We start from the raw sequence: 14,166 nt of genomic DNA, 5'->3' as shown, positions 1-14,166 counted from the left end.
CTTAGTTGTTTAAACCGCGCAACTGGTTTTGGCGGGAAAAGAAAGCGATCGAGGGTTGGATATGTAAACATACAAAGGTTCAGTGGTAGAGTTAATTGCAGTGTAACCCCTTGAGTTTCGGAAATTTACTAATATCCCCAAACACAAACCCCACCTCAGAATAACCTGATTAACGTTACAATTACGCCTTCATCTAGTAGCATTTGATGTGTTGTAGCAGTCGAATTAAGCTGTTCTAACCTCCATTTCCATATTTCGATCTGAAAAACTCCTTTAACAACTCCTCATCTTTATGTCACAAATATAATAATAATTACTACCCTAACATACATTTGTGCCAAATGCAACTGCTCCCTCATGAAAATATTAATAAACAAAAGTCCCCCTGAAAAGGATATACAGAGCCAATCAATCTCCATTCATTTTCAAAATAATTATAATAATTTATTTTTCGATGCACCTCATTCGCAAAAAATGCAATTGATAATTGATTTTTTTACTCATGTAATGTTAAGTTTACTCCTACTTACTAATATGGAACATATATGTTGAATTATCTTCCCAATCTACTTTTTCTTTATCTTTGTTGTTTTATTTTTTTTTTTTCCAATTTAGGAAATCTTTTACTCATTTAGTCTCAAATCAATATTTTTTTCATTTATTATTTATCAAAATGTATTTTGATATAAAAGCGTTTAGTCAACTTTCAGTACCTTGTTTTTCAAACATAATACGTTAGTAAATAGCTCGTTAACAATCATGATTAACAGGAAAACGAAGAACCATTTTATAGATGATGATGATGATGATACAATTTGCATTGCTGCGGAACACACTTGTTGTTGGTACAATATTATTTTTAAAGCCAAATTGGTGCAAACTAAGTAGCCAGAAGAAAAAGAGAAATCAAAGAAAACAAACGAAAAAGAGGACACACACTTGGGCACACTTAAAACCAGTGCCATTTCCCAACCAACCCCTCTTTAACATATTGATGCCTCTTCCACAGTGCTTAATATACATTCCTCCCTAACCACATTTGGGAGTTTTCAATCTCAATCAATGCTTTGAAGGATCCTCAGTAAGAAGAGCTCCTGAATGATCCCAGAGCTTTAGCTGCTCCAGCCCTCAGGATGTACTGATGGTAGATTGCAGCAATTGCCGCCCCAATAAATGGTCCAACCCAGAAAATCCACTGTGTATAAATTACAAAAACATCACTTTTCCTGTTAACAAGAGCATTATAAATTTGATAAGTTGTAGAGATATAAATAGGTCTGTACCTGATCATCCCAGGCCTTGTCTTTGCCGTAGATGACAGCAGCTCCGAAACTGCGGGCCGGGTTGATACCGGTGCCGGTGATTGGGATTGTAGCCAAGTGAACCATGAACACTGCAAATCCAATTGGAAGTGGTGCCAAAACCTGCAGCCGGCGTTCAAATAGGGTTCATTATCACGCGGTCTTTATTATATATATATATATATGAGCGAAATCAGAAGAAGAAAGAACGAATTAGTGTTTGCTTACAGGAACATGGGAGTCTCTGGCGTTTCTTTTGGGGTCAGTGGCGGAGAAGACAGTGTAAACAAGGACGAAAGTGCCGATTATCTCGGCCGCCAATCCTGTGCCGGTGCTGTAGCCGTCAGCCAGCTCGTTGGCGCCTCCGCCGTATCTGACGTAGTACGCCTTCTGGAAAGCCTTCACTAGTCCAACGCCGGAAATGGCTCCCAAGCACTGTGCAATGATGTACAATACAGCGCGGACCAACGACACCTTCCGGGCCAGGAACAACCCGAACGTCACAGCAGGGTTGATGTGCCCCCCTGAACCAATTCACATTAATTAATAAGCCAATTTACTAAAACTAATTGTTTTTTTAATTGCTACTGATCACTCAATGGTCAAATCATATATAGTCCGTAGTATGCTCACCGGAAATGCCAGCAGTGCAGTAAACAAGGACGAAAATCATGCCACCGAAGGCCCAAGCAATGCCAAGAATGCCAACGCCGCCGCACTCATCTGTGGCGCTCTGGCTCTTGTACCCAATCACGGTCAACACAGTGATGTACAAAAACAAAAGTGTGGCGATGAATTCAGCAATGACGGCCCTGTACAACGACCACTTGCCCAACTCTTCGGGATCAATAAGCGGGGCGGGGGGCGGGTCTTGGTAGTCCTTGGCGCCGTATTCAGTGCCTCCAACCTCAATATCTTTAGCCATTGAACTTCTTATTGATTAAAGAGTAAACGAAGGAGTAAGAGGAGCTGGGTTGAGTTTTGGGTATATGGTGAATGATGGGTTGAGTGTGTTTGGAAGTTGAGAGGTGAGGGGTATTTATACGGGAGAAAAGAATAGTTGATTGAATTGAATTTGGCTTTGGCTTTGGCCGCCCCAATATTTCATATTTCAGTAATTTGCATTTCTTTCTCATGATTTGACATTGACGGCCCTACCACACCAAAAAACACACACACACCCCACTCGCCACCCCGGCCAATGGCCCCTACCCTTTGTTCCTGCATTTTTGTCGTGTTAGTGAACTATTCGAGCGGATGACCTTTTTGTTCCACCCATGCTTGTCCGAAGAACAAACTTTGTGCTCAATTATTTCCAACCTAATTGTAAATGTAACAACACCGTATCACATCAAACTATTTTCTACTTTCCAATTTCATTTAAAGTTGCTTTCTTTATATTTTTGTGTATTTTAATTGCAACACAAAATGCAATCTTTATTGTTAAATTTCAAGACGAATTATTTTTTTTATATAAACCTTTCTATATAGTAAGATTTCGAGATATAGAAATATGAATGTCTAAATAATAAAATTGAAAGTATTTTGAAGAAAGTGAGCTCAAATCCAAGAATAAAACGAAGACAGCAAGGGGGGCAACGACGACATATCAAATCAGGGGTGACACCTCACGAAGAACCGACCATGAAATCATGAATGAATGAACCCAAATCACTTCACCATCACCACCACCACCACCGCCCATTCCAAGTTTCCAACTCAGACCCCACCATTATCTTACAGTAATGTCCCCACCAATCATCACCCGCCACGCCCCGCCTGCCGCATTCCCGTCTCTATCCACCACCCACCAATCATTTCGGGATTAAACAATTAACTTTTAATTATTTATTGCTTAATCAACCAATCATACTACAGCAAGCCCCCAATTTCTGAAGAGGTCCTGGTTATTAGCTCGCCACGTGTCGTGAGGATGACTGTCCTGCCCTCTCAAGAAATTTGTGCAGTAAAGTTGTGGACTAGCTCACTTGGTCGGTCGAAAAATATTGTATTATCAGTTATGAACTCACCCTCACCCAATGACACCCTCACCCAATGAAAAGTAACTATGACATACACTATTAATACATGTTTATAATATATGTACAACAAAAATATTAATAAAGTATTAATTTTTAAAATTATTAAAAATATTTTTATGTATGTTAATCGTCCCTACTCAAATTCTTTTTTCCATCTATATATCTATCTATACTAATATAAAAATTTCACCCACAAACAACAGTTTATAACACAGCGACATCAACTTTGTGTGTCGATAATATTTTTAAAATTAATTTTTATTTATTTACTTATTTTAAATAATGTGTTGATTAATTTATATATTTTATTCTTATTTATAATAAATTTTAAAATATAAATAATCATTTATTATACGTACATATGAACGACGTGCCAAATTGACTAATATAATAAAAAATAGATACGGCATAGGTTTTCAAAATAAGAGTTACTATATAATTCAAAATAGATCAAATAATTACTATAAATGAAAGTGACTATATAAATACTCAGGTAGGCATGTTTTGTCTCAGTCTACTTTTCTTTTATAATACTTAGGGGGGAGAATTTATGGGTATATATTAAATTGTAGCTTAATTCAAGTAGCTAAGTTTGTAGAAATTAGGTTTACTGTTATGTTTTGACGTAAAAATGTGAAGTAGGAACCATAATTTGTAAAAAATAGGTTCCAATTACAAACAACTTATGAGTAATTTCTTGAAAATTAAATGTTATGCACTATGATGGGTTACTTTTTGATTTTATAATTATTCCATGTTAATTACAACAAGATTACTTATATAACCCGGAAGTCCTTGGGGACGTAGGGGGTAATTTAGTGATTGATGATGCAGAAAGGCGAACCCCCCAGTTCCAATCGGGCGTAGGTTCCAGACAGCAGCTATGTCCAAAAACAGAGAATGACGAAACTAGTCATAATAAAAGATGGTCTAGAAGTTTCCTGATAAAACTGGGCTTCAGAGAGGGAAAAAGAAAAAGGGTTGAATTAATTGTTATGGGAAGGTGTAGGTGGTGATTGGTGATTGGAATTTCAGAAATGTACCCACGACCTGTTTATGCACATTTATTTTTTTAACTCCATTTTATGGTTATAATGAATACCAACTGATCATCGTATAACAAAATACTGTCACATTAATTTCTAATATTATTAACTTTACATCTCAAGATATAAATTAATTTATATGCAAAGTTTTTAGGAGCGTCTCTCTTTTTTCAAGTCCAGATAACTATTAATTGTCTCTTAGAAATAGGTATTGATGTGATTGTTTGAGTTTAGGCTATGAAAACAATTATTGAATCTTGTATATTTTTATTTGTTAAATGGATTTGATGAAGCAGTATGAAAAGGGTGCTGAGTAATGTAGGGGAATACATAATAATAATATTGCATATATAGTTGGTGTGTGTTTGTATTAATGCATGAGAGAGAGGGGGCGGGAGGAAATATAAACTTTATTACCCACTCACAGGGGGTAAAAACTATGAAAAGCTACATACATATGAGAAAATGGTGAAAGGGAAGTAAGACAAATCTAGTTACTATACCAAAATTGGAAACACAGTCACAGTGCTATTGTTTCCTCTACATCCTTCTGTTTGCAGCTGATATCTATACACAGAGGAAGCTAGACGTCATCTATATATATATATATATACACACACTCACACAAAATCCAGAAGGAGTGCGTCTGGTCATCTTCGGCTTACCTATCATCGTCGTCACCTTCACCCCTCTCTTCCACGATCGTCTCCAACTCTGGAGAATTTGAAGGCTTACATGGATGTATGATGGGCTCTGGAGCCACTGCATTCCACAAATTCAACTTACTACCGATACTCCTCCCCATTTTCTGAATGGAAAAAAGAGTGATACCACACGCTGAATTGGGATTTGCTTATTCTAAATTTTTGAACAAGTTTTGTGTACAGCTCTCTTTCCTCTGGCTCTAGAAAGAAAGAGAGAGATGAGGATGTGAGTTAGTGTGTTCTTATTTTATATTATTCTTCTTGTGAGAAGAGGAATAGGAGTGGTGAGATTGCAGTGAATTGGGATAGATTTGGATCCAGTAGCACATTTATAAGGCGGTTTCAGGGATGTTGGTGGTAGACAAGTAGTGATGCAGCGTGTAAGAGGGTGTTGTTTGTGGAAGAAATTTGTTATGCATGGAAGATGTTTGCGATTGAGCCTAACAGACTAAACTAACTCCATTCCAACTCCCTATAACAGGAGAACACCATAAATCCTATATCTGGAAATTTTAATCCAAATCATTTTGGTTTGAACTTTGAACTGAATTAAATGACCTATAATGTATTTATCGTGTGATATATATATATATATATATATTAATAAAAATAATCAATCATATTATAAATTTATTTCAAAAAATACATTACTGTCATAGAGTTATCTTCCGTCAGGAGTGCCCTAGAGATATGTCCCTCGTGGGATACTCTATTAATTTGAAGCTCGACATTTCATTATGAAAATGTTGAGTTTCGAAATATTGGGAACGTGTCTTAGAGATATGGCACATGGGCCACCTAACCCCAAATTAGTTGGACCTATTAATGTTTGTCATAAACTGGTGGTGTGCTTGTATTTAATACCACCTAACTTTTGAAATGGGCTTATGATCCAGTATCAATATCCAAAACTACAAGCTCATGGCAATGGCCATGGACTGCTCTTCCTCTCTTCTGATTTAAATCTTAAATTTCATGCTCATGGAAATTGACAACAAAATCACTTCACATTCATTAGTTTTATGAGGGAAGCCAAAATTGGTTATGTATGTATAGGAGTGATAAAATTAGTTTTGTAAATATTGGACTGATAATTTTAGTTTAATGGCAATTTTGATCTTTCTCATCAAAATTACCGAAAAATTGAATGGACAAATTGGGGTTTAGGATTTCGACTGCTAACTGGTATTAATTTAAATATGTGGAGTCTTATGTTGTTACTGACGTGGTGTGGGGTATGAATGTGGTGCGGAGCTAAGTCCATAATGGAAGTTGGTGACAAGAAGGAGTCGCGAGAGGAGGAGTTGGCGATAAACAAAGGATGTTCAAATGTTCGAAAGTTGAAGAAAATTAAAATTAATTGATGAAAAGTGATTGTCGGAAAATGGGCCTTCTAAGGGAGAGGTCTGAGATGAGAGGACGCCGAACAGCGGGGGATTGACGAGGTAAAGTTCGAAAAACTACGACAGCGATGCAAAAATGGTATTAGAGAGATGTGGCCGTAGAGTTGATGAAAAAAGATGGGAGATGATGCATTAGGATTGTTGGAAGATGGCGAAACTTTTGGTGGAGGTCCGATGCCGTGGGTCGAACATTGGCCGGCGAATCAATGGAGAAGACATTTACGACAAAAAAATTGTTAAACACCCAAATCTTTTCACATAATTTACACATTTTTTTCCTTCCTCCATTCAACAACGTTAGCATCCACGTAAGATACTAATTGTGTAAGTGAATTTCAGTTGGCAGCCGAAATCCTAAGCTCCAATTTATCTGGCTAAATTTGGCAACTTTTGGCTAAAAGGACTAAAATTGTCATTAAATTAAAATTATCAGTCCAATACTTACAAGACTAATTTTGCCACCCCCATACATATATAGGACCAATTTTACAATTTTATCGAAAATACTTTAACCAATATTCTCCATTATATTCAAATTTATTTTATATCATCTTCAAAATTAATAACAAATTTTCTATAACGAATTTCCTAAAATTCGGTGTACATTTTAGACGTCTAGCAACTCTCTGACAATTAATACTTTTTTGGATAAAATAACATACGAAAATACTAGAAAGGAGTCATCAAACTTAATCTACTACCCTGAATGTTTATTAGCTGTAACACAAGTGTTTACTTTTTTAAGTCAAAATGTCAAAAAAACAAACGGTATTTTGCTTCTATTTTTTTTATATAAAAAGAAAAAGTAAAAAACTCTGGAATTAAATAATAGTGCATCCATTTATCATAAACATCGTACAATGCCAAATTTTCACGTGACGACTTAAGTTTCACGTGCACCTATACCTTACTTTTTGCCATTTGATAAATATAATAATGATAATAATATAACATAATTATTTACTTTCACTTTAGGTGCAATGTACGTATAAATTTTATTCCCTTCTTAAAAAGCAAAAAATAGAAAAAGAAATATAATTTTATTTAAAAGATAAAAAAGGTTGTATTTGTTCCCATTGCACCAACAAGTCTCATGCCCACCTATAGGTCCAAAATAGTTCATGCATGCATGTTTCACTTCTCCCAAATTATGAAAAACTTGTTTATGTCTTTTTTTGGTATCGTCCGCTGAAATAATGGCAATAACTATTGTGGAATTTTAGTTATATCACATTTGATGAGGACGAATACTTACACTAAAAAAATTATATTTTTTAGTATTTTGTTATTTTTGAGATCTCATACTCGAGTAAAAATCTGATCTAAAGGAAAAAAATCCTCGTTTGAAACTAGCAATTGCATCACGTAAACTGTTACACACAGTTTCATCGTGCAAAATAAGTCAAGCACAAAAGTCAAAAATATTCGTCAGTTATTGAAACCCTTGATATTGACATATATATATATATATATGTATATATTATTTTTTATGTAATCATAAAATATATGTGTAATTTGATTATCTGAAAAAATGGCACTTAGCTAAGTACAAATCCATGAAAAGGATACACATCACGATAAATTAATGGTTCTTAATGTAGTTAATAATTATGGCAAAAGTTACAATAATTGGCGTGCTCAAGTCATCTGATTGTGATTGAGTGGGTGCGAAGGTGTCTCCACCTAACACGATTCTTGAAACTGCAGAGAAACGCGTTTCTTTAATGCGGAAACAGGCTCCTTGAAAGCACGCTATGCATTATTTAATTAATTGATGCAGTCATGTCGTGCAGGAAAACTCGTTGGATACAATTACGGCTTTTTGACTAATATAAATGAGCAGCTAGAGAGCGGAGATTCATTGAGTTAGCTGATTTTAATTTATTGCAACTCCATTACTATTACATAATCCTGTTTGATCATTCAATCATCGCCCCTACACCTCTTTTCTATTCATTTGGATAATCCGAGGCAGATGCCTAACCAAAATTATATCAATTTACTCCATTCATAAAAATTCAAATAAATCAAATTTGAATAAAATTTTTTGATAGATTAATTTCAAATTCATTTTCATTTACTGCAATAATAATAAAATATTTAAAAATATCAAATTATTCGGACGTGACTCATACGTTTGATCCAATTAAAACTCATTTGAACTCAATTAGATAAGTAATTAAACCAAATTTTGGAAACATCAATTATGGTCCCAGCAAAATCCAATAATTACATTTTATGAAATCATGTCCTTTTAGGTCTTCTGTGTAAATAAAATAAAAGGTGGAGCAAAATATTCCATGTGATATAAAATTTGAAAATTCTCACTAATTTTCTTAGGGAGCAATTCTTAGAAGTCATGGGTTCAAACCCTGTCATGCATGTAAGATATATAGGTAATAGTTATACTGCATAATAGGTGTTGTTTACTGTAATAATAGGTGTTGTTTAGATTTAATTTATCTGATATTATTATCAAGATGTAATTATATTTATTAGATATTGATATTAAATAAAAATAATTATAATTAATTTAATTTAATTAATAATAGTTAATCACTCGTATTGAAAAAAAAAAAAGAAAAAAACTCTCTTATTTTCAGCAGGCGCATGGCATGGGTCAAGGAAGGGCAAAATCGTCTAGTTCAAGAACTTCACTTGTGTGGGCAAACTGGAGGAGGGAATTCATGTACGCGAAACGTCGCGATAATCACATATGGTCTTTAGTTGGACGGTGATGGGCAAGTGGGACCCATGTCTGACTTGTGATGGATTTCAAGATTATTACCCCCTACAGTTGTAAATTTGCTTAAGGCTTTCTAGCATTCGTCCACGTGTTTATCTGGTGGGACAAGGTACACGCTATCTAATTCTAGTCCTTGTATTCCCCAAAATTACTTCTTTTTTTCTCTTTAACTTAATCACTAGTTTTAATTGTCTTTAGAGTGAACTTTAATGTATACTAATAAATAAACCATACTACTACTGCGTCTTTAAATTATTTTTTTATTATAGTTATTTAATTAAATAAAATAAAAATACACAACCAATAACTTAACAAAATTAATTTTTAATATGTATAAATATAAAAGCATGGTTATTCGTGGAGAAAAAATTATAGCTAAGGGTATTTTAAGTAATTTATATTTTTGCCAACCACGATACTTATAGGGGTCTTCCCTTAATAAATAATATAGATAAGCATATATCTCGTCATACGCCACGAAAAAAATTAGTATCGTTAAAAATTAAATAAATCTTCATTCTAACTTAAGATTCAATTCAAATATGGGTATCAATTCAATCTCAATAGGGAAAATACAATTAATAAGCCTAAATGATCGATTTGCTCTCTAGAAATATGAAAAATTCTGAGCACTTCATGGATCAACATATATTTTGGTGGGTCACTCGCCTGATTCAGTGACCCTAACATTATCATCCATTGATTCTCAACCCATTCGATGGCTTTTTGAAGGACATATGGCTCGTATAGACTTTGACAGGTAAATTTTTGTAAATACATTTAGAGTCCATTTTACAATTATGCATTTATTATTATCAAATTGCGCTCCTGCAATTGCTATAACCTCGAGCTTAAATTAACTTAATTATTGAAGGATTTTAGATGAGGGTCACTTCGTCAAGCCTAATGCGTTGTTGCAGGCCAACATCATATTGTCTAGATCGAACTAATCATATTGACCCATACTCTAGACGGCCACCGAAACGTCGTCAGATCATTAAATACTTTAACCCAAATTATAGTTATAGTCCAAAATCACATCCAATTCCCATCATTTATATCCAAACTTTCAATAATACTTTATTTGTTGAAACATCTTATCAAGAATTATGTAATCCTCAATCATTATTCTTGAAGATAATAGTTTTATTTGAAATTTCATGTTGATTTGAACTAGACTAATTATTTTGGGATTTTAATAAGTATATATCAACCTCTTTTAGTTCCACCCTCTTTCACATTTTTAGAGGTGTATGTATAATTTTTTCAAAAAAAAAGAATAGGAACGATGATGTTGTCGTTTTCTATTAATATAATTATATTTTTAAAATATTAAAATAATTTATATCAATAGGCCATATTTTAAAGGTATAGAAATAATAATTCCAATATATTAGCTGGCACGAACATGAAGTGTTTAATTTGAAATAAATAGGTGGATAAAAGTAATATTCATCACATTCTTCATGCCAAGAAATTTAATCCAATCCGCATGGTTGGTTGCGGATATGTCCTGTCCTTATTTCCATAAATATGCATTGGAGCTGTTCCATAAAACACCTCTCATACCTCTCATATATATAATATTACGTTAAATACTTATAATTTTAATTTATGGTTTTATTTTAGAATGTTATGGAGAAATATATTTCTTTAATATTATTTTCCATTCGATATTTTATCACTAAATGATTATAAAAGTGTCAAATCAACTGTCATAAAAATAATATTACGAACAATTTAAATCTTTAATTATATATAAAATAATAAATATATTTTCATAATTCATTTAATTATATACATCTATAACATACAAAAATATTTTTAGACTATTAAATAAAATACAAAATACGATACCATATTATAATAAAAAATCTGAACTTCATTATGAGGTGCGTGACACCATCATAATTGGTGAGTATAAGTCAAAAATTTTCTAGTATAATTATTTTATACTGTACAGAATACGTAGCACGTGCATATCTATATATAATATGTATATTTATTGTTGAGTATAATTATAAAAATTGTTTTATACGCTCAATATACGTATTAGAGTATAATATAAGTTCCAATCTCAGCTTTTTTCACCAATGATGTAACTTCTATTATTGGTAAATTAAAAGATTAATAACAAAAAAATAAAATAGGAATAATGGAAAATTAAAGGGCGAGCTTATCCGATACTCGTGTGCATTATATAAACCCCAGCAATCCTACGATTAACAGACCCCTTTCCTTTGAACACCAACTCCAAAACTTCCAACATTTTCTTCTTACAGCAACTGCAATGGCAGCAAGGAGGAGCCACTGCTACCTCGGAGGCCACGACAGGCTGAGCTCCGCCGCGCTCGGTGATCAATTTGATTTGGAATTCGATGAAGCTGAGGTTTTGTGCGCCGAGGACGCCATTAACATAGCGGAGACCAAAAAGCCCGTGTCTAACCCTCGTCCGCTGCGGAAACCAGTGAGAAAGAGCGTCAACGTCGATCATCTCCGCGTGGGACCGAGATCTCTGCCTGTGAATATCCCCGATTGGTCCCAAATCCTAAGAGGTGAGTACAGGAAACACGCCGGGGAGTTGACGGACGTCGACTACGGAGACGAGGAGGAGGATGATGGTGGAAATGACAGGATACCCCCACACGAGTATCTGGCGAGAACCAGAGTCGCATCTTTGTCGGTGCATGAAGGAGTAGGGAGAACACTCAAGGGGAGAGACTTGAGTAGGGTTAGAAATGCGATTTGGAAGCAGACTGGATTTGAGGATTAGCACACACACACGCACACACACACAACAAAATTAAAAGCGCGACAACATCATCGTAATTATGTCTGGTTTTGAAGACATCTGATCCTCTGGTTTTTGGAGTTGTTTTTGTTAGCTTTGATTCAGAGGATCGGTAATATATAAGTTATAACTTCTAACTGTTTAGGAAAAGAAATCAAGAACACAGCTGTGTTTTTGTTTTCCCAAAGGCAACAAATCAAACTCTGCTGCTGCCATTTTCCCGTGGGAGAAATATCTCAGTGTTAAAGTTGTATGTACTACATATCTGATGTTATCACATTAGTTTTAATGTTGTCGTGTGTGATGTATATATTTTAAGAAGAAAAAGAGTAGTTGTTGATGTGGGTTGGTTGGTAATTCTTGTTCTTGTTTTTGTAGATGGAAGTAGAAAAAGAGAGGAAGGGGAGGGGAAGGGAGGTTTTTAGACAAGAGGGGAGGGGTTGGTTGATAGTGTATATTGGTAGGTAGGAAAACAACAGGCTAACTGAAAACAACCCCCTGAAGTAAAATCCAATCCACTCTTGGTGTTGGATCACTCGTGTATTAAAATTTGGTTTGTCTTTTTGTTGTTTGGTTGGGTAAGTATTACTATTAGTTTAGTTTAGTGTGTGCATTTGGTTTGCGTGTGTTTGGGGGCATGGGGATTGTGGACTGTGGATGTTGAGTGCTACATACCCAACTACCAAACAAAGTTTCCAATCATAGTATTCGACGACTTTTGCTACTTCACAATTTGACCCTATTATAAGATGCCGCACACAAACTCATAACCTCATTCATTGTTGTGATGAATTGAGATTTTAGCTTTTGCAAATTCAATGTATGACACCTACGAACTGCACAATTATGTCCTGAAAATGGATTTTGGAGGTATCAAAGACTTATAATTATCATTAAACTGATTCATGGAAATTCGTCTGAGGAATCAATTATGACATCAGAAGCCTATTGCCTATTTGAGAAACGGGGGGCGCCAACTGATTGCATCCACAGTTTCTCTGCTTTTATTCTATTCCTTTCTTCTCCCAACACACACACAAGCTAGTGCAAACAACAGGCTAAAAATGCAATTTCCATGACCTGTTTGTTGAAGCAATATACAAGTCAGTAGAAGACAGCGAAGCTTCTATAACTGACACGAGTCTGAAATACAGCAAAGATGTTGTTTTCTTGCATTGAGGGAGACGAGCAAATATAAAAATCGCATTGCTTTTCATTTTCTTGCTTTGAATTAAGGACATTTTGCGACAATTTCATGAACAAGACCCCCTGTCTTATTCGCATTCTCCGGGCAACATTGCTGGAAGATCCTCTCTAGAAGTCATCAAAATAATTGGTGATTGTGTTGAAAGAAACACTGCAGGAAACGACTTCACGTCGAACTGATGATGCAAAAATCAGATGATCATTTGACGTAGGGCTGCTCAGAGGTGATCGCAGATTGCCTTGGTGAAGTCGGTAGTCGTTGCTTTACCGCCAAGATCGCCCGTTCTGTACTTGCCTTCTGCAATTGTGTTCAAGACAGCGTCCTGGATTCTGTCAGCTTTATCATGAAGATCCAAATGGCGCAACATACTGACGGAACTCAGAAGCAAAGCAGTTGGATTTGCCAAATTCTACACCAATTCAACTGTGATTAGATGATTGCTAAAAACAGATTTTATGGCTCGAAACCTCATGCAGAAAAAGATGAACAAGATCACAAATTTAAATTTGGTTGGTTGCGAACCTTTCCAGCAATATCAGGAGCAGAACCATGTACAGCCTCAGCAAGAGCAATACCTCCCTCTCCAATATTGCAGCTGTAGGAAGGATCAATCAAGTCAGAATACTTTTGCAGTGGACTGACATCCTTTAAAGTACCAGATAAAAGTTTGATATACCTTGGAGTTAAGCCCAAGCCTCCAATCAAACCAGCACAAAGGTCACTGATTATGTCACCGTAAAGATTGGGCATCACTAGGACATCAAATAGTGATGGATTCTTCACAAGCTGTACATGGAAAAAATGAAACATTTAACTTATACCATCTATTTGATTTGGTGAAGCCTGTGAATGCAGCTTCTCGACCAGTGCTATATTAATGAAAATAGGAGCTCCAGAGCTTTTCAGTTTATATCAGCTTGTACAAA

The 14,166-nt window shown here is 35.0% G+C and overlaps 3 protein-coding genes and 1 long non-coding RNA gene across 4 annotated transcripts in view; 1 reads left to right on the top strand and 3 right to left on the bottom strand.

The window, feature by feature from the left end:
• Window positions 764-2,329, bottom strand: LOC105174310 (aquaporin PIP2-4-like). The gene is made up of 4 exons (XM_011096366.2): window positions 1,935-2,329; window positions 1,530-1,825; window positions 1,284-1,424; window positions 764-1,195 (listed from the first exon to the last, which is right to left on the bottom strand). Exons 1-4 carry the CDS (start codon window positions 2,224-2,226, stop codon window positions 1,079-1,081), a joined length of 846 nt encoding a protein of 281 aa, XP_011094668.1. The 5' UTR covers window positions 2,227-2,329; the 3' UTR covers window positions 764-1,078.
• Window positions 4,783-5,619, bottom strand: LOC110012933. Its single transcript, XR_002288089.1, has 2 exons — window positions 5,055-5,619; window positions 4,783-4,956 (listed from the first exon to the last, which is right to left on the bottom strand). It is a non-coding gene; the product is annotated as an uncharacterized LOC110012933 (long non-coding RNA).
• LOC105174308 lies at window positions 11,381-12,373 on the top strand. Its single transcript, XM_011096361.2, has one exon. It carries the CDS (start codon window positions 11,533-11,535, stop codon window positions 12,013-12,015), a length of 483 nt encoding a protein of 160 aa, XP_011094663.1. The 5' UTR covers window positions 11,381-11,532; the 3' UTR covers window positions 12,016-12,373.
• The window catches only part of LOC105174309 (3-isopropylmalate dehydrogenase, chloroplastic), a 2,915-nt gene continuing 1,838 nt past the window's right edge, over window positions 13,090-14,166 (bottom strand). Inside the window, exons 5-7 of the mRNA XM_011096365.2 lie at window positions 13,917-14,026; window positions 13,763-13,835; window positions 13,090-13,649 (exon numbers count right to left, since the gene is read on the bottom strand). Coding sequence (XP_011094667.1) covers window positions 13,458-13,649; window positions 13,763-13,835; window positions 13,917-14,026 — 375 coding nt within the window. The 3' untranslated portion in view covers window positions 13,090-13,457. The remainder of the gene's footprint in view (window positions 13,650-13,762; window positions 13,836-13,916; window positions 14,027-14,166) is intronic.

Source organism: Sesamum indicum, linkage group LG11, assembly GCF_000512975.1.
Source record: "Sesamum indicum cultivar Zhongzhi No. 13 linkage group LG11, S_indicum_v1.0, whole genome shotgun sequence".
Classification (NCBI taxonomy): Eukaryota; Viridiplantae; Streptophyta; class Magnoliopsida; order Lamiales; family Pedaliaceae; genus Sesamum; species Sesamum indicum.
The sequence above is the reverse complement of the archived record's forward strand: the minus strand, read 5'-3'. Positions and strand labels throughout refer to the sequence as shown.